This window comes from Synchiropus splendidus, chromosome 8 (genome assembly GCF_027744825.2).
Source record: "Synchiropus splendidus isolate RoL2022-P1 chromosome 8, RoL_Sspl_1.0, whole genome shotgun sequence".
Classification (NCBI taxonomy): Eukaryota; Metazoa; Chordata; class Actinopteri; order Syngnathiformes; family Callionymidae; genus Synchiropus; species Synchiropus splendidus.
The window spans coordinates 11,645,924-11,671,593 of record NC_071341.1 but is presented as its reverse complement, the minus strand read 5'-3'; the positions used below and the strand labels follow the sequence as shown (position 1 = coordinate 11,671,593).

The 25,670-nt window shown below is 39.3% G+C and overlaps 1 protein-coding gene across 3 annotated transcripts in view; it reads right to left on the bottom strand.

Moving 5' to 3' along the window:
* LOC128764302 (arf-GAP with Rho-GAP domain, ANK repeat and PH domain-containing protein 1-like) overlaps positions 1–22,988 on the bottom strand; it is a 44,226-nt gene extending 21,238 nt beyond the window's left edge. For 2 of the 3 annotated variants that reach the window (XM_053873993.1, XM_053873994.1), the window contains exons 1-13: positions 22,903–22,988; positions 13,326–14,261; positions 9,567–9,712; positions 8,803–8,891; positions 8,640–8,728; positions 7,391–7,504; positions 6,978–7,047; positions 6,788–6,908; positions 6,522–6,706; positions 6,261–6,367; positions 4,567–4,766; positions 4,398–4,483; positions 3,850–4,032 (exon numbers count right to left, since the gene is read on the bottom strand). In XM_053873993.1, the coding sequence (XP_053729968.1) occupies positions 3,850–4,032; positions 4,398–4,483; positions 4,567–4,766; positions 6,261–6,367; positions 6,522–6,706; positions 6,788–6,908; positions 6,978–7,047; positions 7,391–7,504; positions 8,640–8,728; positions 8,803–8,891; positions 9,567–9,712; positions 13,326–14,218 (2,283 nt within the window). In that variant the 5' untranslated portion in view covers positions 14,219–14,261; positions 22,903–22,988. Of the gene's footprint in view, positions 1–3,849; positions 4,033–4,397; positions 4,484–4,566; positions 4,767–6,260; positions 6,368–6,521; positions 6,707–6,787; positions 6,909–6,977; positions 7,048–7,390; positions 7,505–8,639; positions 8,729–8,802; positions 8,892–9,566; positions 9,713–12,519; positions 13,240–13,325; positions 14,262–22,902 lie in introns of those variants that run through there. The other variant, XM_053873995.1, reaches the window with a different exon arrangement.
* Positions 22,989–25,670: the final 2,682 nt, after the last annotated feature.

Here is a 25,670-nt window from a genome sequence, read left to right as displayed (position 1 = left end):
AAGGTTTTACAGAATCTGTCAAAGTTCAAATTAACTTTTACTCACCTCCCGGACTGGAAAACACGCAACAATTAAAGTTACACTGACTTAACGCATGACATAAGAAATTTAAATCTCATTTGAATTGGACCTCATGTAAGAGTAAACATGCCTTAAACACACATGGCTTCCCATTTTATACACATGAAGTCTGAACAGCGTTTGTCAATGATATTGTGTTGGCTTATATTGATGTGCATTGTACTGTGACGTGAGCATAATTTCATAACTTCCTCATGACGTTGGTAAAACTGCTTGCATGCATTAGCATTTATCAGTAACACAGAGAGACAGCTGAAAACGCTGGCTGTTGACAAACAATGTAGCCCATTGATGGAGGTGACCCAATCATGGACATACACAGAGACCACATGGACGCACACACTTGAAGGGAACAAATATGCCTACACACACACACACATTAATATGGATGCCCACAAACTGTAACTCAACTGAAGAACACGAAATGTTAAACAAAAAGCTGAATCAAGAAGCACACTCTCTTCTTGCACACTAAGATCACACCGTGTCACAGATCCAAAGTCCATTTGTTCCCATTCAAACACAAGTGTGTACATGACTCCACTCAGCGCTGACAGGGACGACAAATAAGAGAATACAACTCTGAATTTCACACAGCCTTACCTGAGAGCTTCAGCTCTGATTCTTGCTTGAAAAATAATGAGGTTTAAAAATGCAGAGAAGGTGATCTGGTTGCTGTAGGTCCCATACGGAAGTCAATGAAAATAAAGTCAGTCACGGTGACAGGGAGAAATATGAGCAAGGAGGGCAGAAAGTAACTTCTTCAGCAGCAACAGCCAAACAATGAGAGACGGGGGAGGAGAAGAGGGAGGTGGAGTTAATGCACATTCCAGCTACAGCAACGAGGGACAACGTCACACACAGGAAAAGGAGGAAAACAAAGCACAAGGACCAGAAAGGGACGCATTATTTTACTCAAATAATCCCTATTCAATATGAACAGAAAACCTGAGTGGCAAAACAGTAATTATGTCAGGGAAATGGCGAAGTTAAAATAGGAGCACGGTGATGTGAAAGGTTTATGAAGCCACACCTCTGTAGAAACACTAACAAACATTGATTGGAAGAGCACGCTCGTGGAAATGTGGCTGCAGTGTGAAAGGGAAAACTGACACTCATCATCAGCTGTTTCAAATAAGAGGCAATCATACAGTGTGCGCAGTAAGTGGGTTAAGCAGCTATTGACTGACCCAGCTGGAAATTTTGCACACATCAGCTAAGTTGGACGCCATACAGAAACGCTCCATTTACCACTGATGCCTACGACGCCATCCTGGACACATCAGCAGATGTGACTTCCACACCACAGCAATCCTTCCTTCTGACAGGCCAATTACAAGTGTACACATGCTGTCTTGCCTGAGCGACCAAGCTGAAATAGTCCATTACTACTCTCACATTTCGGTTAATCACTCTTGTTGAGTAAACAGGGAGTAATGTTGAAGTCATTCCAACACCTGATGTGTTTGTTCCAAAAGTGGCACAGCAGAGCTGACAGTCAGTGTCAGTGCATTTATAAACCCTCTGTTTTACCTGCTACTAAAGTATCTAAGAGAATTCTGAATGTAATTACAGTATTTTCCAGATAATAATTATAATTTTTATTTAGGCGCAACTGTTACAGTACAGTGGAACCTCGGTTCTCAACCACAATCCGTTCCAGACGGCCGTTCGAGAAGCGAATAGTTCGAAATCTGAATCGATTTTCCCCATTTCAATGAATGGAAAAAGAAATATTGCGTTCCAAGCCTTAAAATAGGCTTTTGAAGGAGTGAATGTAGAGTGTCTGCTGCAGGTGCGCTGTTCCTCTATGTGTGTGGCCGCTGCATGTGGGAGGGGTTGCCGAGTGAGTGACGTCTCTCCAGAAGTGAAGAGGTGCCCGGTGCGTGTCCAGCTCTGAATGTGCGCTTCTGTGCAGTTTGGCTGTGACAAAGTCATAAACCAAGTAACGCTCTGTCCCAGACTCGCCTCATTCCTGTCCCAGCTCCAGCCCACAACAGGACATCAAACCCAGGAGTGTGCGCTCCAGCCTCGGAGGTGTGGAGAGCGAGCACCTCCCCTGTGACACTCTACCACGGTCCAGTGTGGAGACAGGAAAGGTTTTACACCTCAATATGAAGGAAAAACAGTCAGTAAATGTAGCTAACGGGACACGTCTGCATACAGAGGCTGCGTTATACACAGCTAGTCAGCTGAACGGTCCGCGCACGTTATGCTTCTTCTGGCTTTTTTCTGGGCCGTTTGAGTTCTGGATTTTCGTTCGAAATCAGAAACAAAAAAATCTCAGAGGTCCCACTGTATATTAAAATATAAAATGCCACATGTTCCTGCATGTTATTTCACACCTGCCACATGACAAAGGAATGAAACATTACATCTGAAGTGAAGCACACTGATAATCTTGATTCTGCCTCACCACACATCGAGAAGGTTGTTCACCAAGCCAGAAATCTCGCGTGATCACATGTGAACAAGTGTCATAACAATGAGAGAGTACATCACATATCATGGAAAGGACACGATCATGGCCGTTTTTAATGTGTTAATGTGTTAATTGGAAACCAATGCAGAGAAAAATATCATAAAGACAAAATGACAGGAACGCTGCCACTGATCGTGAAGATTAACTTGTGTTGCCACACACCTGCTACTCATTCACTTAGGATTGCTTGATATGACTGTTCAATGCATGTTCCAGTCCCATTTGCCCTGAGTCAAAACAATCTTTGAATTGTAGCAGTTGATTTTTTAACTGAATGCTGTGCTGCTACAAGTCATGCCACTTGTCGGAGGCAAGCACCACCTCAATGCTTTTCCAGTCAAAAGTTTCCTAGCATTTGGAGCCTTTTCTAAGGGCACGATAACCAGTGAAATCTCTACAATTTAAAGTTTTGGTAGTTCAACAGAGTTCAACAAATGGGTAAACCAGTTAGGCAAGCTACATAAAGGCAGTTTATGTATGTATGTACGTATGTATATTAGTCATGACTAATATGGAAGTGCAAATGTGTATGTAGAAGGAGAGGAAAGACTGCAATATAATTCTCAGTCAAATCAAACTGATCACAGACGTGGATTAAGGGGCAGATCTCTTCCCCAATAATGATGGCACCCAACAACCGCAGACAAGATTTAATAATTTAGTTGACCTCATGAAAGACGATGTTCATCCCATACGGTTCCGTAGCACAACAAACTGCAGAAAGGCTAAGGAGTTAACAAAAAGGCCTTACGGAAAGCCTTCTGAGAGAAGCAGCCAAAGATCTGGGTTCATCTGAACAAACCCAAACACATTATAGCACAAAAATATTTATGTAATTCATCTATTTTTAAGGCTTTTAATGAAGCACAAGCTGACATCTGCCCAGATTGAAGCTTTGTGAGTAATGCATTGTAATTGTATTGTAATGCATTGTAAACATGATAATGTCAATGCGAATTTTGCCCTTAGTGAAAACAACAACAGCATATTTCCTTAATACGCTCTCCACTTATAGGCACAAGGGAGAGTTATAACATGTAATGTGTATTAAATAAATATGGCCTGTTTTTTTTTAAATGTCATCCATTTTCACTCCTAAAATCAGCAGAGCAATGAGCAGTATACAGCTAATCCAAACAAATGAATAATTTCTCCAATACAAAATAAGAAAAAGGCGAAAGAAAAGTGGAAGACAGTGAAGCACTGGTACTATCAACATGAAAAGGGAGCCAACCAAGCTACAATGAGTAACTTGTTTCTTTTTGCAGAAGGAAGTAGGGACTTACATTATTGAGTTCTCTCTGGTTTCCATACAGCGGGTGGTACTTCCTGTATTTGCCCTGACGGTATTTGTTGGTGATGAAATGCCGCCGGTCGTCCGTGCAGCTTGATGGTGCCAGAGCTTCACTTGGCGGAACGTTTGCAGCCCAGAAACTGTTCACACGCTCATTTCCAAGCACCAGGAACAACTGGTGAGAAATCAGTGTATTAATCTAGTCATGATAAAATGTTTGTGGTCATCAAAACAATACTTAAAATGGTAACTAAAGGAAATCAGATCTTATCTAACTAAAACTGAATTGTTTGTGAGGAGTACAGCAGAACTGTGGCAGCACTTTACATCTACTAGACAGTGGTTTGTACATCTGTCTTTTTTTTTAAATCAGCGAGACAAGGCTAAATCTGAAGTAGGCACGTTTGCATCCACAAATTGGAATATAAATAAAAACTGAGAATCAACCACTCATTTAAACTGAAAAAGGTTGATTCACTGACCCTTTGTCGATTAACTGACCCTATGTAAGTATATATAGATATATATGAATGTGTGTACCTTGACAAGATCCTCCGTCCAAACTTTCCTGTCCATCTTCAGACTGCGAATCTTGGAGATGCTGGGACCCAGACCCCGGTGCTCTCCTGCACATTATCAAATTGAATAACTATGCTACATTGTCAACATTATTTAGATGAGAAAATTCATGGCATCCTTCAGTTCTAACCTGCACATCGCTTGCACACCACCACACACAAGTTGATGGCAGCCCATTCGGGCTTGGGAGAACCACAGTCAGCGCAGAAGCTGTTGCTTGGTTCTTCCCAAATCCGTTTAACAACCTCACTGTTGGACAAAGCTTCGCCAATTGCTGCTCTCATTGCTTCCACCCACAGCTCTTTCAGCTGCTCTGACTCTGCGACGAAACTGCAGATAAAGCAAAAAGAAAGTTACAAGTGTTACTCAACAGAAAAGGTCAATAAAGCCTCACCTCATGGACTCTTTTTCTGAAGGCATGCACAGTTCATGCTCACTTAGATCTGAATGTTTAAACAAGCCACTCAACACAGACAAAATATTTTTATAAGTAAATAGACAACCAGTTCACTTGAGGATTTGGACACATATGTGAATGAAGTATCCTGTTTCAGCCTTGACTCATGAATAATCTCTAAAACTCCCAACTCTGTCCATAATAAGCAAAACTAATAAACAACGTATTTATCAATCAGCTCTTATTTTGTTTTGAACATAAACACAAAACTATTATTACATGAAGACTAACAACAGTGTATAAATATACATGCACACAGTTACACAAACTCAGTCTGGACTCAAACACAAATACACAACACTCTTGTCCTCACAAGTGGACGCCTCACACAGCAGGCTGCGGGCCGGGAGGACCACACAAGTTACCACACATGCACATGTGCACACACCGTCACTCACACAAAGCTCTTTTCACATTCTCAAAAGACGTCCAGCTGATACTCCTGAGGATAGATGAACAGTGTGAGTCCTCAAGATATATAACAATTCTTCCAATGCGCAAGAAAGATTGACTCAAGTAACAAGTATTGTAAAAATGAACACAAAAAACAGAGAGCGACACGCATAGGATCACAGGAAATGAGTTGAGAGGTGGGAGCAACACTAAAATAATATATTATTCACCAGACAGCTTAAATGAAATGTAAATCTCTGAGTATCCTTCAATGTCATTATTGATTAATTTATCATTTGAAACACATAAATAAACACCCAGCCATTGTACAACCTTCATAACTTCTGTGTACAGAACAGTGCTACAATCTTGACACCCACCGGTGTCAAGACATTGACACAGACCTGCACACATTTCCCCCTCCTCAGACAGAAATCCCTGTTGTCGATAAGCTAAGCTGGCAAGCACACAATTCAGTTTAGAAATTCCTTTCACTTAACAAGGGACGTGACTTTTTACATTAGTTTCCATAAAGGCGGTCTAGTTTAATCTATGACGAGTTACAGCCTGATAAATTCCATTTTAATCGAATCGGTCTACATAAACGCAAGAAAATATGATCTTGCCAGCCCGAGACTTTGGTTACAGTGATGTCATCAACCCTCTGTGATGTCACTAAAAGAAAGCGCCTTTACGGCCGGCTTCAATCAGAAAATAGATTACACTTTTATCTTCAAAAACATGAAATATTAGCGATGAAAAAAAAAAAAAAATGAGTCTGAGCTTTATATTTACAATGACATTGAAACGTACATTCTCAACACTTGACAGTTTTACCCAAAGAAGAACCAATATACCATCCCTCCCGTCAGAGGAGGTGAAAGAAAATCCACTGACTGTGGTTTATAATCTTGAAGAACATCTTAAACACTCACACACACATTGCTTGCTGCATATCAACGCAGAAACATTACCTGAAGATCCGGTAAGGCGTTGTGAGGTCGAAGCTGCGTCGATCTGTTTCTTTGACATTCCCGACATTCATTTCAATAGAAGTGATACCAACTCCAATACGATAGTCCTGAAAAGAAAGTTTCATAACTCAATATTTTTTAAATACAAACAACAAGGCTGCAACACTTTTAATAATGATCATAACAGGAGGAAAATAAGAGTCAGTAACTTCTGACACACTGTGTTATGAACAGTGTATGAAAACCCTTTACAGATCTTACCTCTATGTTTTTGTAGAGGAACACCTTATCAGCAGCAACAACAGTGTAAAGTTTGGAGCGTAAGCCTTTAAGCTCCAAATATCCTTGGCGTTCTGCGCTCATGGGTGAACCAGGGTTCATGGTGCTGCGAGTGTGCTGCCCCCTGGTGCAGTCAGAAAGTAACGTCACCCAATCGTTTCTGTCAGCTGAGCAGGGAATAACAAAGAGGAAGAAAACATTTTTAGTCATATATATTACAGATAACAATTTCTGAGAACGGAACAGACCTTCGTTATCAGCCCTGAAAGTGAACGTCCTGTTGCTGGTGACAACATCAAACTTCAGTTCCCCCACACTGGAGACATTAGTAATGGATGGTACACAGATGATCCCCTTGGAATAAACTTCCTACCAAGACAACATAACATCAGGGCTGTGAAAATCAAAGTGACATTTTGAATTCCTGTGCTTTGTTACCTTTTCACCATCATAGTATCTCAGGTAGTCAACATCAAGCTTCACCCATCGCCTCTGGTAGTAAAGGGCCCTGAGTCACAAGAGATTTATTATACTAATCATAAAATGAGTATAAGCAGTATAATACAAATCAGATTACATGTCTAAAACAGTGAAATAAATCAAATGATTTGTGTGTGCGGACATATTTTTTCTCATTCTTACATGATACTGTGAGTGGCAAACTGTCAATGGCGTAATAAATCATCACTATCTACGTTTCAGATCTGTTTCTCATGGCTGTTTAAACACTATAACGTCAAGTATTTTGTCAAGCGTTGAAGTATATGCATGTAACTCTTTCAACATAAAGCCGGGATACTTAGAAGACTTCACTATGTATGAAGGTGGTGTGAGTGTAATGAATTTCATACCCCTGTGGTGGATTCTTGTCCAGCCATCCAGTCTTGATAACAGCAGTTGAGTTTTCACGGTCAGTCAAAGAAGAGGTGGCTGGCAGGTAGATGCTGCCTTTCCATGAAGTTCGACTGCACAGCAAAACACCAACACAAACGTCATTCATTTAGCCAGGAAGGTGAAACGCAATCTGTTTATACCTATATAGATTATGTAGTGAACAGTTGATGAGGCTTCATGAACCAGTGTCCTAATTTTTTGTGGCCACTCAATGTCAAATATTTAAATGAAACTTCACAGTACAGTGGTACCTCGGTGGTACTTCCCGGAATTCGAACAAATCGGAGTTCGAACAAAAATTTCGAGATTTTTTTTGCTTCGGATTTCGATCGAAAATCCAGAACTCGAAGGCCCCCGAAAAAGGCCGGAAAAAACATAACGTGCGCGGACCGATCAGCTGACCCACCACGCGCTTTGTTATTGTGTATAACACAGAATCTGTATGCAGACGTGTCCCGTTAGCTACATTTACTGGCTGTTTTTTCTTCATATTGAGGTGTAAAACCTTTCCTGTCTCCACACTGGACCATGGTAGAGTGTCACAGGGGAGGTGCGCACTCTCCACACCTCCGAGGCTGGAGCGCTCACTCCAGGGTTTGATGTCCTGGCTGGAGCTGGGACAGGGATGAGGCGAGTCTGGGACAGAGCGTTACTTGGTTTATGACTTTGTCACAGCCAAACTGCACAGAAGCGCACATTCAGAGCTGGACACGCACCGGGCACCTCTTCACTTCTGGAGAGACGTCACTCACTCGGCAACCCCTCCCACATGCAGCGGCCACACACATAGAGGAACAGCGCACCTGCAGCAGGCACTCTACATTCACTCCTACAAAAGCCTAGTTTAAGGCTCGGAACGCATTATTTGTTTTTCCATTCATTGTAATGGGAAAAATCGATTCAGATTTCGAACAAATCGCTTCTCGAACGGCCGTCTGGAACTGATTCTGATCGAGAACCGAGGTACCACTGTATTTTTAAACCAAGAGCACCAACTATTGAGTGCTGAAAATGAGGACACTGTTTTATGAAGCCTCATTAACCTATCACTAGTCTTTTACTACTTAGAAACACTAACAAAAAACAAAATAATTTATATGATAATACCTTTTTTCTCTTGCCAAACACCTATTGAAAATGTTACACATTTTGGCAGATTTTTATGTGTATATGTATATACAGTCAAAAATCATCTTTGCAACTCACTCGTCTTCTCCTTCTCCCAGAAGTCCGTCATCGCTACTCCACGAATTAAACCTTCCATGTTTATTTCCAGGCACTGGCAGTGACATTCCCTATAAGAACAGACAGCAGCTGCTCGCATCCAACAGGACAACACAAAAGAAAAGCTATTTTCAAAAGCTCTCACTCCTCCATGTGTGTTCCCTTGGTGAGCATCAGTGGGAGCTACGGGAGCGTCTTCATAATCATCTGAACTGTCATCCGCTGAACCCGGCCCTGAAACCAGAGAACATCAATAGCCAGAAGCTTCTTAACCTGTCGCAACTTCATACGATTTAATCTGTTAACTCCTAGCTGTAAAACTGGAATTCTACTTTTCCCAACGTTATTTCTCTTATTATGCAGAGCAATAAATTACTTTCTCATGGCACATAATTGCTTCACCCCTTTTCCAGGTCAACAGTTTCCTCAGGCAGTTTATTACATCCTGTTTTGAATCAAACGATCTCATGCACCTTGAGAAGAAATATCAGTGTCCCGATCTTACTTTCTGTTGCGTTGTGATCCAGGCGGCTGATAATATATAGCAATGCGTTGATAACGCCGGTGCGGCAATTTATAAAACATGTTTTTCCAGTTGAACCTGACAACATCCTTCAGTAACACATAGGATCTGATAATCAGATTAGCAATATGCTTACGTAAAGCCCAGTGATTCAAAGACTGCAACTCCGCTCTCACTATCATGATGTTCTTTAGGTCATGAACCAGATAGAGACTGCCTTTATTTTATCAATTGAAAAGCAGCACAGCAAGACAATTTTTAACCACCAGTAACTTTTTTCGATGCATATCCAATATTCTAATATTCTGGAAATATAAAAGACATGAATTTGTAACACTAAATGGAGACGATAGTGAAAAGGGAGCTCATGATACATGACTACTTACTGTCAGGAAGCGACTGGGAGACGAAGCACTCAGGCAGCTCTGGTTTGGTCTCAGTGTGATTTTCCTGATTTTGTGCCGTCTTGACGGGCGAGACCTGCAGCACCTGGTCCTTCGACATCGTGGCTGGAGTTTTTGTGATGGTAGGACTGCGGAAAAAAAGTTGCAAACTTAAAATTGGTGGAGACCGATGGGCTCATCAACAAAATCAGATCTGTTCCTTCTGCTGACAGGTGAAAAATCTGGCTCCAAATTCATTCTCCAAACGTTCCACCTACAACATGTCTACTTAGAGGGAGGGAAGGATAGACAACAGTCAATGGGACGAATGCTATCCAAGACACAACCCAGAAAGTCATGTCACCCTGCTCTTCCCCTGATTCTTTTCTGTTGCTTCTAGAAGCAAGTCTGAACCTGCCGGACGCTTCAATGCCTATAGGTACCAACTCCCCGTAAACAGGATCCCCACATTCTTCCCTGCTGAACGAACAATTGCATCATTAAATCTATAGAACATAAGAATAATAAGAATGGATCCTGTTTATTGCCTTTGAATCAAATCATATACTTGAAACAAAAATAAATAAACCAGAGTCTCTGTCAGATGACTGGGCTCACTGTCATTTTCATATTAACAAATGTGTTTTTTCGTTAGATTACATTAAATTATATTAAACACCTTCAGTTGCTGCCTTATAGCAATGTACCGTGGGAGAAAGCTAACCTAATTATGCAAATAGTACAGGCTTCAGTAAACTGGGAGGCAACAAGTTTGTGCAAGTTTATTTTACCTTCTAAAATTGTGAAAGATCCTCTTGCTTGTGAAAGTTTCTGTAGGGACTTAATTGTGTCATGCACATGTTGTCCACTTGAGGGATTCTTAGTATATTTGTTTATGTCAGATCCTACTAAATATTGCAAGGATATGCGCACATATAATGCTGCAAAACTAAGTGACATTATTTATTAGATTAGATAGCCTTTTCTATTTTATAGACTCATCCTTTTCTCTTTTACTTAATCAAAATTAATTTGATATCTTCTCCATTTTGATACAAATCCTGTTGATAGAAATCAGCTCAACAGAACAGCAGGTGGCAGTAGCACTCACTTGTCCAAAACAGCCCAGGAGAGCAAAAACAGCTCATTTGGCACTTGGGAGAGTGACTGACGTTCAAGTGACTTATGGATCCATGTGGTGATTCGGAACACCACCAAAATGTATTCAGCAGTTCCTTGTTCCATGGTGAACATTTGAGGAAAATTCAGTTGAAATGTGTTTTATATTTTGACAAAAGCATCTCAGAACTGCAGCCATCGACATTCATACAGCCAGTCACGAAATCTGGGCCAAGTGTTAAGTCATTTGACAGTAAGTCTCACGTCATTGCTAATTCAGCTAAACAAAAGTCCCAGCTACTAACTGGTTTCACTGAGCAACTCATCTCATAAAAGCACCATCCTTTGTGAGGAATGTTACTCTATCTCTCAGCTAACTAAGTCTCTGTGTTGTTAAAGGGAAGAATCCAGCCTGTTTAACAGTGTCAAATGACCTTCTTGCTCAGGTTTTTCAAAATTGGAGACATAGCTTCCAAAACTGCATTGAAAGTTAGACAGCATTTCCAGCAGTCCACATGTACCTATAATGATGTCAATGAACACCCCAACAAAATAAATAATCTCCAAAGTAAATGTGACTGCTAATCCCTAACGCATAATCAAAATTAAGTTGCTTTAAAAAAATAAATAAAAGGCTTCCTTTAAACTGTGGTCAGTCAAAGTGAGTCATTTTGTGATAGATTCATCAGGGAGCAAACCCGTTTAGTTTAGGTTTTCGTTTCATGATTAATAATGTCAAAAACAGGATGCAAGGCTTGAAATCATTTTTTGTCGTTTTTTGTCATTCATGTCATCATTCATGATAAATAAAGACATTGCTCATTTAAAAAAGGGGAAGCAAGGAATCATTGAAGGCCTACGGTGCATTCTTGCGTAAAAGAGGAAAGTCCACTCCAAGACAAAAATAAAGTATGACGAGAAACAACGTCAAACAAGCACCACCATTCAAATGATGAAGGTTATTATATTCAATGGTAAACAGCTTCATCACTAGTCCACAGCAGTGATGAGCCTGGGATTTGACAGTGCCATCTAGTGGGCTGTGAAGACGAACACACTGTTCCGTGAATCCTCATAAGACCATCACCACTCCACGGGATCTCAACTGATCAGTGGAAGTTCACCATGAACCCAACAAATCACTGCAATAATGCATATTCAGCATTTCACGTAAAAGAATTTAACCCCTGCTTCATTCACTGTTTGCTTGCAAACTCATCACAATGCATTCATAAAACAGTGTGATCAACAGTAATCGGTGTGTAGTTTAATTTCTGTCCACACAGTAAAATGCTCCTTAAATGACTACATTTGTTTCACTCTTTCAGTCTTTAATATCCTGTACAATGCACCTGAAATAAAGGGAAACTACTGTTACCTGGAGTTCCTCATTTTTCTTAATAGCATTCTGTATCAACGTGTGTGTGTGTGTGTGTGTGCGCTTACCTTAAGTTCCAAATGCTGACTAAAACAAAGAAAAAGTTGGCCAAACCTTTTGCCATCCCATCTTGCAGTAATCAGTTGAGCACACAAGTTCATCGAAAGCATGAGCGTCAAAGTACGGTCAGGTTGGAGAAGACTATTAGGTAAAGAATGATGGAATGTTGTCCCTTTCCAAACACTCAACAATGAGCAGCTCCTTTTACAACCAGCATATCTGACTTGTCTTGACATCAAAATGACAAGAACGCGTCTGTCTTGAACCGACATCTGCTATAGTGACGGGAGCTGAGTGACTACTGACGGTGTTGTTAAGTAAAAATTCTCAGGCAAACAACACAACAAAAAGAGACTTGCGCAATCAGACAGAAAGCGATAAAAATTGATCTTATTTTACCTTTTGTGACATGTCAGTCCAGACTCTCTGTCATGGTGATTTAATAATGCCAAAATAGAAGCTGACTGTACCGGGGGACAGAAGAGTAAGAGGAAATAACCAGTGAGAGAAGTGGGCGGAGTCGAGTGAACACAACAATGACTGCGGGAGCGTACACAAGTGAGCCCTGACATTGTGGAAAAACAGGAAAACGCCCACATATCTGTCTTCATTTAGGTTTTACACTCACTTCAACTATCTTACGGAGGCCATTTCCCACTTCCTCTATTGCTACTCAGCAAAGATTGTTTGACATAAACAATGGGGCACATGTCAATCATTCAGAACACCTTCTTCAATCTCTAATCATGTTCAGTTTCTTGGATGAGTAAAACTAAAAAAGGAGGTTTACTCTTTTTTTTTTTTTTTTCACTTTAAGGAAGTGTATTCTACAATTTCAACAGCAGATGTCAGTGTCGGACACTAAACGCGTCCTAACAGGTGTCACATGGTTTCCTGTTCGCAAGCATACAATAAACACAAAAACAACACATTAAATTTCCAATAAATTATGTTCATACCAGTGAGAAGAATCTGGTGTAGGCAGACATTGACAACTGGAGGAGAATGGTACTTTTGCAAAGGCTTTCACAAATGTACTTAAGTATGAGTCAACAAGCTACATGTTAAAACAGGAAGTAAATGGAGAAATACGATTACAACGTTATTGGTTAGGTTAAGGATGTTATTTCGGACATCCATTATAAATGCCATTATTTCTTTTAACCTGGAAGAAAGAGAAATGCTTTAAACTAACATATCCTCACCTGTGAGTTCTGGAAACCCTTTGTGGGACCGGCGGGGGGCTGGTGGGCCCAGTTTTAGGAGGAAGAGGTGGAGCGTTTCTCTCATCCCTCTGGCATAGAAATACAGGAGGGGTAGTGGGTGATTTTTTCTTCCCTCCTTCAACAATAAACAAGTGCTCAGGTGGGTGAATGGACAGGGTCTGAGGTCTGGGCTCAGTGGCGGGGAGGATGCACTGCTGTGGTGCTTGTGGTTGACTTGTTGTGTGTGGCACGCATCTGCTTTCAACCGCTGGGCCTGAACCCACATGTCTGGGTGACACAGGTGTCTGCGCCGGGCCATGCGCAGTGGTGAAGGGCTGTGGAGGACAATTGGCAGTGCTTCTCGGTGGGACTGGCGGCAGGGAGTCACAGGCCCGAGAAACAGCAGAGCTGGTGGTAGAATCTGACGAAGCATTAGCGGGAAACCTCGTCCTCTCCTTAGGCACAGGTTTCTCATCAGGAATCCTGTTGACTGCTTCTTTTTCTTCATGACCCATTGTCTCTGCAATCTTGTCCATCTCTTCTTTCATTCCCAACTTACGCCTTTCTCGTGGGACTGGCTTGCTTTTCTCCCGGGGTAAAGGTTTAGGTGTCAGATCTTTACCATCGCTTTCCACTCTCTCCATCTGAGGATTGCAGGGATCAGTCTGTCCTTGATGTTCATCTCTGTAACACTGTGTCTTGGTTAAGCTGGACAGAATCCGTCTCTGGTGGCCCGGCAGGGTGATTCCCATGAACTCGAGCTGCTTCTGTGTAAGGCTGGAGCATTCTTTTAAGGTGGTCAGACCAGAAGTCTTGAACACCTCATGGTACTGTTCCAGGCGGAGAAGAGACAGCCAGTCCCACAGGGTAGCACAGCACTCCAACTGTGACATGACTATCAAGTCAGGGACCAGACTAGATCATGGTTTGTAGAATCTGTGGAGCAGATCATTATATTAGAACAATACAACAATTTTGCCCACTTAAAATAAAATAATAAAAGGCAGTGATAACAGACCAACATTTGCACGCAATGAAAACGCTTCTACACAAGCATCTACACCAGAAGTCAGATAACACATTGACTGCACTTGTTGAACTGATAAGTCAGAGAGAAACAATGACAATGAACAATGAAACAAGTTTCTAATGACCAGAAAGAAGCCATTGATCACTCTGTCCCCAAATCCTACTTTTAATTAACAGCTAACATTTTATTACAAGCTTGAATATCCAGTGCTTCAAGCTCCTTTTTTACTTTTATGTACTTATTTTATTTATTTTATTTTTTAAGTGTGACGCTTAGCCTATGACTATAATCTATTTAAACTTCCATTTCCTTTCATTTTATTTCAGAATATCTTCTATCTTTTTTTCTTTTTTTTTTTTTTTGGCAATAAATTTGATTCTGATTCTGATTCTGATTCTGATTTTTATTTCATTTGCCAACATTCTTCCCAAGCTGCTCCCTACTTAAAAACAAAATATTCATGCATTCATAAAATATATATTTAGAGTCTTAGATCAGGGATTCTTAACCAGGCCGGGGCCCATGGTTGGGCTGCGAGTTGGGCTCCTAGAGGGCCGCTAAAAGTTTCTTTGTTTTACACCTTTGGGCCGTGAGGGCAGCGAGACGCTCAGTTTTAATACATTAGCCACGTATGGTGGCAGTAGTGTGTCACTGAATTGACTTGACAGGTGCAAATCTGTGATACTTAACAACTATGGAGGAGTTCTTGAAAAGAAAAAAATGATAAAGAAAAAGTGATGCCGCATGAAACAGTAACAGCTGTTCATGACAGCACCTGTTGAAGCAGTTTTGAAAATTTATTTTATGGCAATACTTTCATTTACACTGATATCTTCTTTGGAGTTTAAACAGAATGTTATTTTTATTTTAGGATATTTAGACATTCACATTTTATTATATTTATTTTTTCAGAATTTTATTCCAATTTTTTCAACAGTTTGCATCAAGTGTATTTTTTCAGTGGTAAATTTGATGAATATGACTTTTCAATGACAAATATCTTTTGCAATGATCACATGGTTTCATGTCATTTCACAAGGTTTTGGTTTGTTTACGTGTAAGTAGACTAAATATGGTTACTGATCACAAATGAAATCAAGAGTAATGAATCAGTTCTATTACTTGTTGTTCTGGGAAAAGTGAGCCCCGAGATCAAAAAGGTTAATAACCTGTCTTAGAAAATATATATATCTAATTTAAAATGAGATTTTTTTTTAGAATTATATGTTTCGCCATCATATTACGTCATTTTTGTCCCTCTCAAGAACCACGGTACAGTTCATTTTGTGGAAATTGCCTTGCACTGAACTGAATAGTGGTTTATATCGTAAGCATTAATCTTCATGTTCCATCCCCACCAATAGTACCTTTGCAGGTTCTTCAAACTGTGTGTTCCATACCAAACAATGCCATGAGATATTTACATTTCTAACAAGTTTAATGAGGAATACACTTTTAACACCAAAAAACATCTTCAACTGTTGCAGTGCATAATGGATCTTGTGTGTTTTTGGTCGGTGGTAGTTATCCTGATCTGTTGAAGTACTGCTGTGAAAATTAATTCATTCGCTTCTGCATTTCATCTGCACCTAATACATATTTCGACTTCAATTTCATAATATTGGACTTTTTAACAGCATGCTCACATGAAAACAAGTAAAATGGGTAGGCGATGGTTTGCTGTTATTGTGAACTGAGTAGCTGTTTAAGAAAGAAGAATAAGATGAAAATTTTATTTACACAGCACCTAGTAGAAAATCCTAGGTCACAAATACTACTAGAAAATTCAAATCAACATGAAACAACCAATCACAACATAAAAAGAGGGCGAGTGCGAATTAAAGGCAGAAAAAAATCTAAGGAGAGTACAAAAAATAACATTCCCATCGACTAAGAAATTACAACATGATGCAACAATCCTCAACCTCAGACGTTGTTTCCTCATTTTTGGATAGGACTTGATTCATAATGTGATTTTCATCAGGTCACTTTGTATCGAGTGGATGAAGTAGGAGGTGAATAGGAACTGTTTTTTTAAACAATAGCGAAGGCTGTTCGCTATATAAAATAGAATAGGAATTGGTTCTGTAATCCAGCATTGCAGTCACCAGACATCCATCACTGTTGGTGTTTTAGAAAATTGCTCCCCCTCAGAAATCTTAACTACCCTCATGGGACTTTCCTTGCCCACGAGCAAACAATCCTCAGCTCATCCAGCATGTGTGACTTCAAACCTTATCATGTGGTCATTTCTGAGTGCCGAGGACACAAACAAAACGCATGTTACGGGTTCTTTTTTAAGACAAACGAGACCACAAACCACTATGACTTATCTCAGACAACAATCTTGAGAAGCGGTGAAAACAAATGGATTAAGATGAAGAATTTTCGTATCCAACATTCACATTCAATCAAATGATTTCAGAGTTTGATAAAAATAATGTAAGATGATCCACCATGAGCTTGACAACAGCGTTCACCACCATTTGATAATATTGTCACAGTCTAATGTTGAATCTGGGTCTTTGCATCAGCATTGTCTGTGGTCGCCGAACAAGTGGCTCAAGTGGGCGGTAACCTCAGCATCTGGCTGGAGAAAAACTGTGTTGAAATGAGTATGATTATTAACTTCCTGCCGAACACTTCTTCAAGCGAGGCAGACAAGATCTTGTCATCATTCTTGCACATGTACTTCCCATTTACAAATTAAGGAACTAGAAAAGACTAGTTTGCAAGTTGTTAGACTCATGAGCAGTTAAAGACGTCAGAAATACCTACACTAACTTTCAAAACGGAAATAGGAAGACAATAACCATGCCAACCGAATTTCCATCCCACATCGTCTGCACTTCGGTGAGGCTAGTCTCAAACTGTCGTCTCAAACCTTTTGGGGACAATAACACCTCTGAGTTTTAGTTGTTAGAAATTGATCTCCACATCAAGATTAATAATTGTAAACTGATGAAAAATAAATTGAAATTTAAGCTGCCAAGAAAGCCAGAAGAAAAAAGTCTTCAGCAAGATGCAACACACAAAGTAGTGTATCCCCCTCAAAAGAGCGCGATGTCTTGTAAATAAAAAAGCCATCAAAACATGGAGATAAGGAACTTAACCCTACATACACAAATCACATTTTTATTATTATTTTAAAGGTTGTCAAAAATATTGATACTCCAAAAAGCACGTCACATCCAGATACAATGCTACAGCGTAAGCCCACAGCTTTCGGTGCGCACACTCAGTGTAGTAGTAGCAAATCTCCTGTTCAAGCCTCCCCCTTTTTTTCTGACAATTTAATCCATTTATTTAATGTATTTGGTTCATTGCTCTGTGGTTGCTTTTCATTCCTGGCAAAATGTTATCAAGCGCTGAATAAGGTTCCTGGGATATCGAGTTTGCTGTACATATAGAAAACATACACACATATAAAAACATATACACACTGGACTATTGGTTGCATTTCGGCAGAAGTGCTAATAGCACAAAGGCTCCTCCACAAGTTGTATTCAGTGCTCACAAAGTGACGTTGAGCAAGTCGACTAAGAAACAAGGAAGCAAAGGGGGGAATTTTGACATTTATTGCACTGATGACAGCAAAAATACTAGGTCCTGTCAGTTTGTTATTATGACTTTACACTTTTTATTTCCCATTTGAAGATACCACAAACCACCAAAGTCACACCTGAGAAGTCGCAGGAACAGAGTAACGTTGACAAAAAGTGTGACTTTTCTGTATTATATTTGTTTCAGAGCGACCAACAAAAGGCTACAGTTTCAAAAAATTTTAACTTTCCACCAAATATTAATAGGTTCAGCACTAGGAGGATTGAGAAGCATTTATAGGTCATATTTACTTAATCGGATAATGCTTAAAAATAACAACATAAATGGAGAATTTCATTAAAATAAGTTTAGAATTTCAATATGATTGACACTTTATGAGTAACAGAAGGATTATTAAAGTTAATAGGGACCTGTATTATGAAGCACATCATTCCATTACAGCAATGAAGGCCTGAATATTGTTGAGTATAACACGGAGAGGCAAGTTTCTAAGTGAAAGCACCATAACAAGTGAAATTCTGTTCACACATGCTGTTGCGCATAACATCACCTTAAAAAGAAAGTCCTTTATTAAATATTTAAATTGCTGTTAAGATACCTTTGAGACAAATCGTGTCCCCGTAGGTTTATATTTCAGTCCCTTTCCCCTTCTCCTCTTCCAGTCACTCCTCAGCACCCCCTCCACTGACAGAACCGCCAATAACAGGGTCTCTGTGTTGGCCACACAATGGTGCATTCTGTTGCCCCGGGAAACTCACTCACAAACCCAGTTGCAAGAAGCAGAAAACACACGGCGAGGGCCCGCACCAAAACAGGTTTTAGCCAAGGAAAATGTTGGACTAAAGGTAGCTCTTAATGTTTTGCATACCCTTTCTACCGTGAGACACAACATAAATGGAACAAATAAAGCATCTACAATGGGGTTTCTCTTGTTTTTGTCTCTCCTGGCTATGGAGGAACAAGTTTGAGAGAACGCATTATTGTTTTAAAGCAATTAACAACACCAGTTATTATGTTGCTTCCTTTTTGGATTACACCTTCCTGTTGTTTAATGTCACACTCTGGTTGGTTGAACATGCCACTGTAACAGACTTTATGTTATGTTTTGTCAGTACTATTATAGAGTACAAAGGTACATGCATTTTACCTCGGTGTGGTACCAAGAAATTGTCAATTGGCATCATATGGACATTATGGTATCTTTTGATTTTTCCAAGCCAGATGCAGATTTGAATAAATTATATATAAATAAATGAATCAGTCCATCAAAGTGAGCATTAACATACGTTATATGCTCAAAGTTTTGGAGGCTATGGGAAACAGCTTATGACAAATTATATACAGCAATTGTGGTGAAAAGATCAAAAATGTGTAAGTACAAAAAAATTGTTAATATAACCTAAAAGACAGAAAGTTCATTTATTTAATGCACCGTATTAATCGTATTTACAGGCGATCAATAATATTCAAATGTTTTGGGGTTTTTTTGTGAAATGTATTTACACAAAGCAATAGCAACATTCAGGGGAAAAAAATACTTTTTTAAAAAAAACTTAAACCGACGAAGCCTGAAAAGATCAAGTCCACAGTCAGATGTGTGGTTTTAACTGAGCACACCATTTATGCTAATGAACTAGAACAGGGTCATCGTCTTGTTTTCATTTCCTTAGTAGGGTTGACAAGTATCCGAACAACAGCTTCCAATCCATGAGGTTGACCAATTGTGTACAATATAAAGAACTGATAAGGAATTATATATATGCATATATAATTATACGTGTAATTGCAAAAAATATTTGTAGAGTTGTGTATGTAGAGTGGAGAACAGCAAGGTTTTGCTGGTGTCTATTCCATTTCTTTCCTCACTAAAACCACAATGTACAGTCTTTTTTAGTGTTCAACAGCAGGCAAAATTAGAGGAAACTGAGGGTGTTATGACTGAAGTGAGACTTCACTCGATAACAATCAACAAGTGAAGCATTTGAAGTCCTGTGGTTTTACACACTACCACTTTAAGCTGAGAAACCTGGGTGAGCAAATAGCATCATTGGCTGAAACGCCCAAACATTTGCTCATTTCTCAGTGACAAGCGGTAACCTGCAACACAAATATCACTGTTCAAATGAATTACCTGGAATGTGTACTCATGTTAATAAAAAAATAAATAATAATTCATGCAGTATATTTGAAGAATTGCCTGTGAGTAACTGACATTAATCCACTTTTCTGTATTCATGTGATTGTAAAGGAAGAAATGGATCCGGTATGTTTTAGATTGCTATATAGTAAAAGTGGATAGACCCACATACTTGGTACAACTGAACTGAACTCTGCAAGGTCCATCTGTTTATATAACTTTTCTAATAGATTTCAGTACTTACCACCATTGTTTAATTTAAGAAGTTCTTTTGAAAGACCTATTACTCATGGTCATGGGTGACTTAAGGCGCTATGAGTAAATAAAGATGGCGCTATCATCAGGATAAGGTAATGTCCTTGGTGGTCGGCTCAAGAATGTACACAATACATGCTGAAAATGACTCACTCTTCCATCATGGGAGACACTGCTGCTTTCAGACCAACTTTCTATGTGAATCTAGTGACTCAGACCTTCCAGTAAAGAAGTGCAGAAAACAAGCAACTGAAAAAGCATTTCGGGTTCCTCAGATTCCAAGAGGAATAAGTCAACTCTAATCTTGTAAATCTCACAATGACACGTATTGTCTGCAATGTTCATGGAAGCAAAATAGCACAAGCAGAAAAACAACAACAATGATGTTCATTATCTTGAAGGAAGTTGCATATACAGTATAACCAACAGTGGTTCGTGATGTGCCTGTTTATTTAAAAAACAGTCGTAGTCCTTCTCAGACACTTCCTGTCTCATTGTGGCTGAAACATCAGCGGGTAATATTCTAATGTGAAGGTCAAGAAAGGCCACACATGACGCAAGACAATCATTTGGAGGTTTATTAAAATGAAGTCTGAACAGAAGAGCGGACTTCCAGCCTTTTCTCTTGTTTTGTAGTTAAGTGAGACTCTCTTTCCATGTTTTCCATGAGTAGGTATGCGACCCGACCACCTTTGTTTAACTGTTGCATGTATTAAATAGTGGTGTAAGAAAATATGAAGACGCTCAAATACTGTGACAATGGATTGCATGATCTATTGATTTTTTTTTTTCTGAAATATCACAATACTTGTGATATACATCTTGAGTCATCTATATAGCTATTTAATGGATAAATACTTTGATATGCTGCTGCATTTATGACAAGTGTTCAATACTAGTCACGTTTTCTTACCGTGAACAGAAGTTATTTTGTTGGTTAAGGGAGCCACTTATTCCACTGTTGGACTGCGTAACTTACTCACTCAAAGTCTAAATGGACTGTGTCCATAACAATAAACTCTTTTTCATGCACATAATATTTTACTGTATTATCTAGTTACTGCCTTGATATTATGACTCTTTTTAGTAAATTTATAGCTGAACATACAGTATTGCAACGTATACGTATCGCATTGCAAAGTACCTGTCAATACTCAGCCCTAGTACTTGAACTGTTGACAATACTTTAGAAGAGGATTGCAACAGCTTCATAGTTTATGTCTACAGCATAACTATGTTTTGGCTTTTGATTTGAATAGTGGTTTACAAATTTCTTATTCATTAACACCAACAAAACCTTGCAGAAGTATGTGGCTAAACGGACAGGAAAGAACATCCTTACAGATGCTTTAATGGTATAAAACAGATCAGACAAATGGTTGTGATGTTTCTCACATCTCACACTGTCATATAAATTGTTTTGACAGTAGAATGAATCAGCGAGAACACATGCATTTAAACTTTAAAACTTCTATAATATAGTAGAGTAATATTTATACACAAATATAAACGTTCTAAGTATTTGCATTAGGTGGAGCTTGACTCCAAGACAAGACTGGAGACAAATGGATAAAAGCCAGGAGAAACAGTCCCACATGAAGTGATGTCAAGAGACTCAATATATCCCCCATCTCAAAAACAAAAAACGTCTGTTTAAAAAAATTATGTAATCTTTTCAGAGCACTGTCTGTGGCTACTTGAACAAAATGGATACTTTGTGAGGGAGTTGAAGCAAACAATCACATGAGGGTTTCTTCAGGATTCATTCACAGGCAGCTCCTCTTCAACATTCTCATGCTTCCTCTGGCTCTTATCATAGATGATCAGGCTGCAAACAAACAAGTCACTCTCACTACACAACCACTCTGACGCTAATACTAGATTTTGTGCCAGATTTTGCAGGGCTATGCCTCTTAAAAAATGAGATTTCTTGCAAACAACCAGAAAGTGGAAACAACTACTCCAGCTGGATTCACAATCTCTTCCATATATGCATCTGTAGAGGTCCACAAAACTTGCCTCAGACCAAATACAACTTCAGTATGCCTTCAACCAACTTTAATTCAAATCCTAAACCCAAACAATCGTTTCCATTATATCGTAGGATTCTTTAATCAGAACCAGTCAGAGCATCGGAACGGAATCGGAAGCGTCTTGGTTCAATTATCCACCTGTCACAGATTCACGAAGTTGTTAACATCCTAAGAAGCAAAATCCGCATAACGTCAGAGTGGGGACATTAAAAATGCTGGTTTTATTTAGGGAAGGCAAATTCATAACCGGATTAAAACATTAGCAAATTCCAAAGGAGATAAGCGGTTCAAAAGTAAAGAAAGTAACGTAAGCAGTAAAACGTCAAAAATACGTATCACAAAAGCGGAATTACTTCGACTGAAAAAAAACTGAGGAGTCGGTGGGCGACTGACTGACGTTGCATTTCCTATATTGTGCAAATGCTGAATTGACACACTTAACGGTGCAAGCACGGTAAACGAAACACATTGACCGGTTGTTCCGGGTAAAATAGTCACACATTACACTTTATCTTCTCCCACGGCGTCTTTGTGAAATTAACTTTGATCATCTCTTACCTTCTCAACGCCAAAACAGTCCTTTTTACTTCTCTAACTCGAATCCTCAAGTAGTACTCTTACGGAATAGCGGTCAACTAGCTCGCATCAAGCTAGATATGGCAATTAAACTATTTCCGGTGCGGACTTTCAACATAATAGCAATTTAAACGCCTTCTCTTTGTATGCCAGCAAAAAAATATATGGTCGAAAATAAAATGCTTTTAAGATGTAAATCTTATCAGCTGGTTGCATAAGAAATGGCATTCTTAACAATCGTCGGACGTCAAAACGTTGGCCACGTAAACCGATCGTTTGGCTTATATTTTGAAAGCGTCATACGGAATCTCTCAGATGTTTTACGGCGAAATATAAAAACGTCCCCATAAAAAAGATACAAACCTGTACCACGTGATTAAAGCGCGTTTACCAGCGACTTTAAAGAGCTCATCAAACTGTCCAACTTCTTTCTACACTGAAATCATATTTTTCATTTTATTTATTCTACTATCGTGAAATCGTTAAACATTTTCAGAAACCTCAAGGGGTTTGTTGCTATAGAGTTTTAATTTTGCCGTGTTTTGATAGATTATTATGCCACGATATTATTGATTTGAAGTAAACACGTCGAATTCAGCTCGCATTCCACTGACGTTTTCAATTAGTTGTAGTGCAACTTTCATTTCACAAGAGGGCGACGTAATATCGATGCCATTTGAGGCAAGGTCCGTCATGCTTAGTTCCTGTTTCATTTTGCCTCTTTTCCCAAATATGAATCTCACATTTTACCATTTGACGGTCAGAGGAAATCAGAGAACAAAGATATATGATGTTTTCCTATAATAATTCAACATATTTTGACAGAACTTTTTTTCTTCACATACTCCACAAAACAACTAGTTGTGTTTAATAGCAAATGTATCTGTGATAAACTAAAGGTGCGAGAGATTTTATACAGAATAGTTTGACACGTGTGTTAAATTAATACTTATTAAGTCTTATTCTATCTACCTCTTATTCCTATAAAGAATAGCAATAAGAAATTATAAATACAAACAAATAAAATTTGAGACCAATTCTCGATGAATTGTTACAGTGATAAACCGTTTGCCAAGCTTGTGCGCTTAGAATAGAAGAATAGAATGAGGATTTTAGTCATTGAAAGCCTAAGAGAAATGATTGAAAAGAAGGGTGAATGGAGTAAAGAGAAGGTCTTGAGAAGAAGGCTCTGAAAGCGATGAAGAGGGGATGGGTCTGTGATGAGTCATCACCCATCTATAAGCCCTGGTGGGCTGCGTATCCTGTGGGGGTGGTAGAGTGACACATATGCAGGAACACCAAAGGGATCCTGACTACCACACGGCTTATGTGCCTCCTCTTGCTGCGGAGGCTTGCGGAAGACAACACAGGGATACCACTGGGACACACTTAGTGATGACTGAGGGAGGAGCTTTAGTAAGAGTGCGTGGTCATAGAAGCATGTACTGATAGACAGAGAGGAAGAGCATCAAGGCGCACTCATCCATACTTTATAACGCGCTCCATATGTAGAGGAGGACGAGGAACGACACAAACAGGGGGATAAATGAGGTCACAGGATGTGGTGGGCTTACTGGGGAGCTCCAAACATGTCAGCTCCTGTCACACAACAGTGTCACGCCACTTCATGAATGTATCATGAGCAGATGTGAACATGTAGCTCACATGCATTTGCTCCATAATCCCACGCAAGAGGGGCCAAACTTGTCTGTGACATCACTGCCCCTGTCACTTGGAAACAGTTTTCTATAGCAGCAGAGTGGATTTCTCTTTGTTGCCATGCCAACACATCAAGGGGATTCCTAATTTATGTTCCAAAACGGCATGTGGGATAAGATATGCATCGACAACCACCATGCATATATGCATTACCCACTAAGTGACAGGCCGTCAATAGCCTGTAAGTTATGACATTTCCTTGCTCTCAGCTAGAAACACTTTGAAATCAATGCTAGTGTGTGTGTGTGTGTGTGTGTGTGTGTGTGTGTGTAACAGCGTGGAAAATAGCAGCTCATTGAAGAAAACAAAGAGCCAGGCGTGGTAATCAATATAGAACCATTTCAATCTTATTTTAAAAATAACAATATACTTTTATTCTCAATTGTTTATTCTTCAATGTTCTGTAATAGTGATCTGATAATGTTGAATGAATTGCTTCACTTCTTCACTGATAACATTTCTATTTTCAATTTTTATTCGTTCTTTTATAACAAGCTTTGCTTATGTATGTTATGTAAGTTGGTTATACATTTCTTTTGTCTGAAATGAATAAAGATGTTTGGAATATAACTTTTATTTCTTAGAATTGCCACCTCAGAGTATCAATGTTTGACACAGTTGGTTGTCTGTCCATGTTCAAAATAAAAAGTTGGACAGATTTGGATGACACTTTCAAGAAATGTGTGAAAAGGAACAAGAAACAAATTATTTAATTTGGGGAGTGATCCAGATCACTGTCTGGACCTAGGAATTTTGGAAAGAATTGTTTTACATAGCGAATTTGTGAACGACGTTACTGGTAGTTTGCGTTAGAGGTGGACTGAAGCTGCTTGGCAGAGGTACGTGCTCTCTATGTGCGTCAATGAACTACATATTTTAGTCCTGTTTAACATTAAAATTAACATTTTTGATGCATAATCATGGTTACTCTTATTAATCTATTTCCCCCAGAATACTTTCCATTTAAAAATGCTTTAAAAATTGCTTGTTCTTCAACTGTTTTAGAGAACTAACGGCACACAAAAAGACCT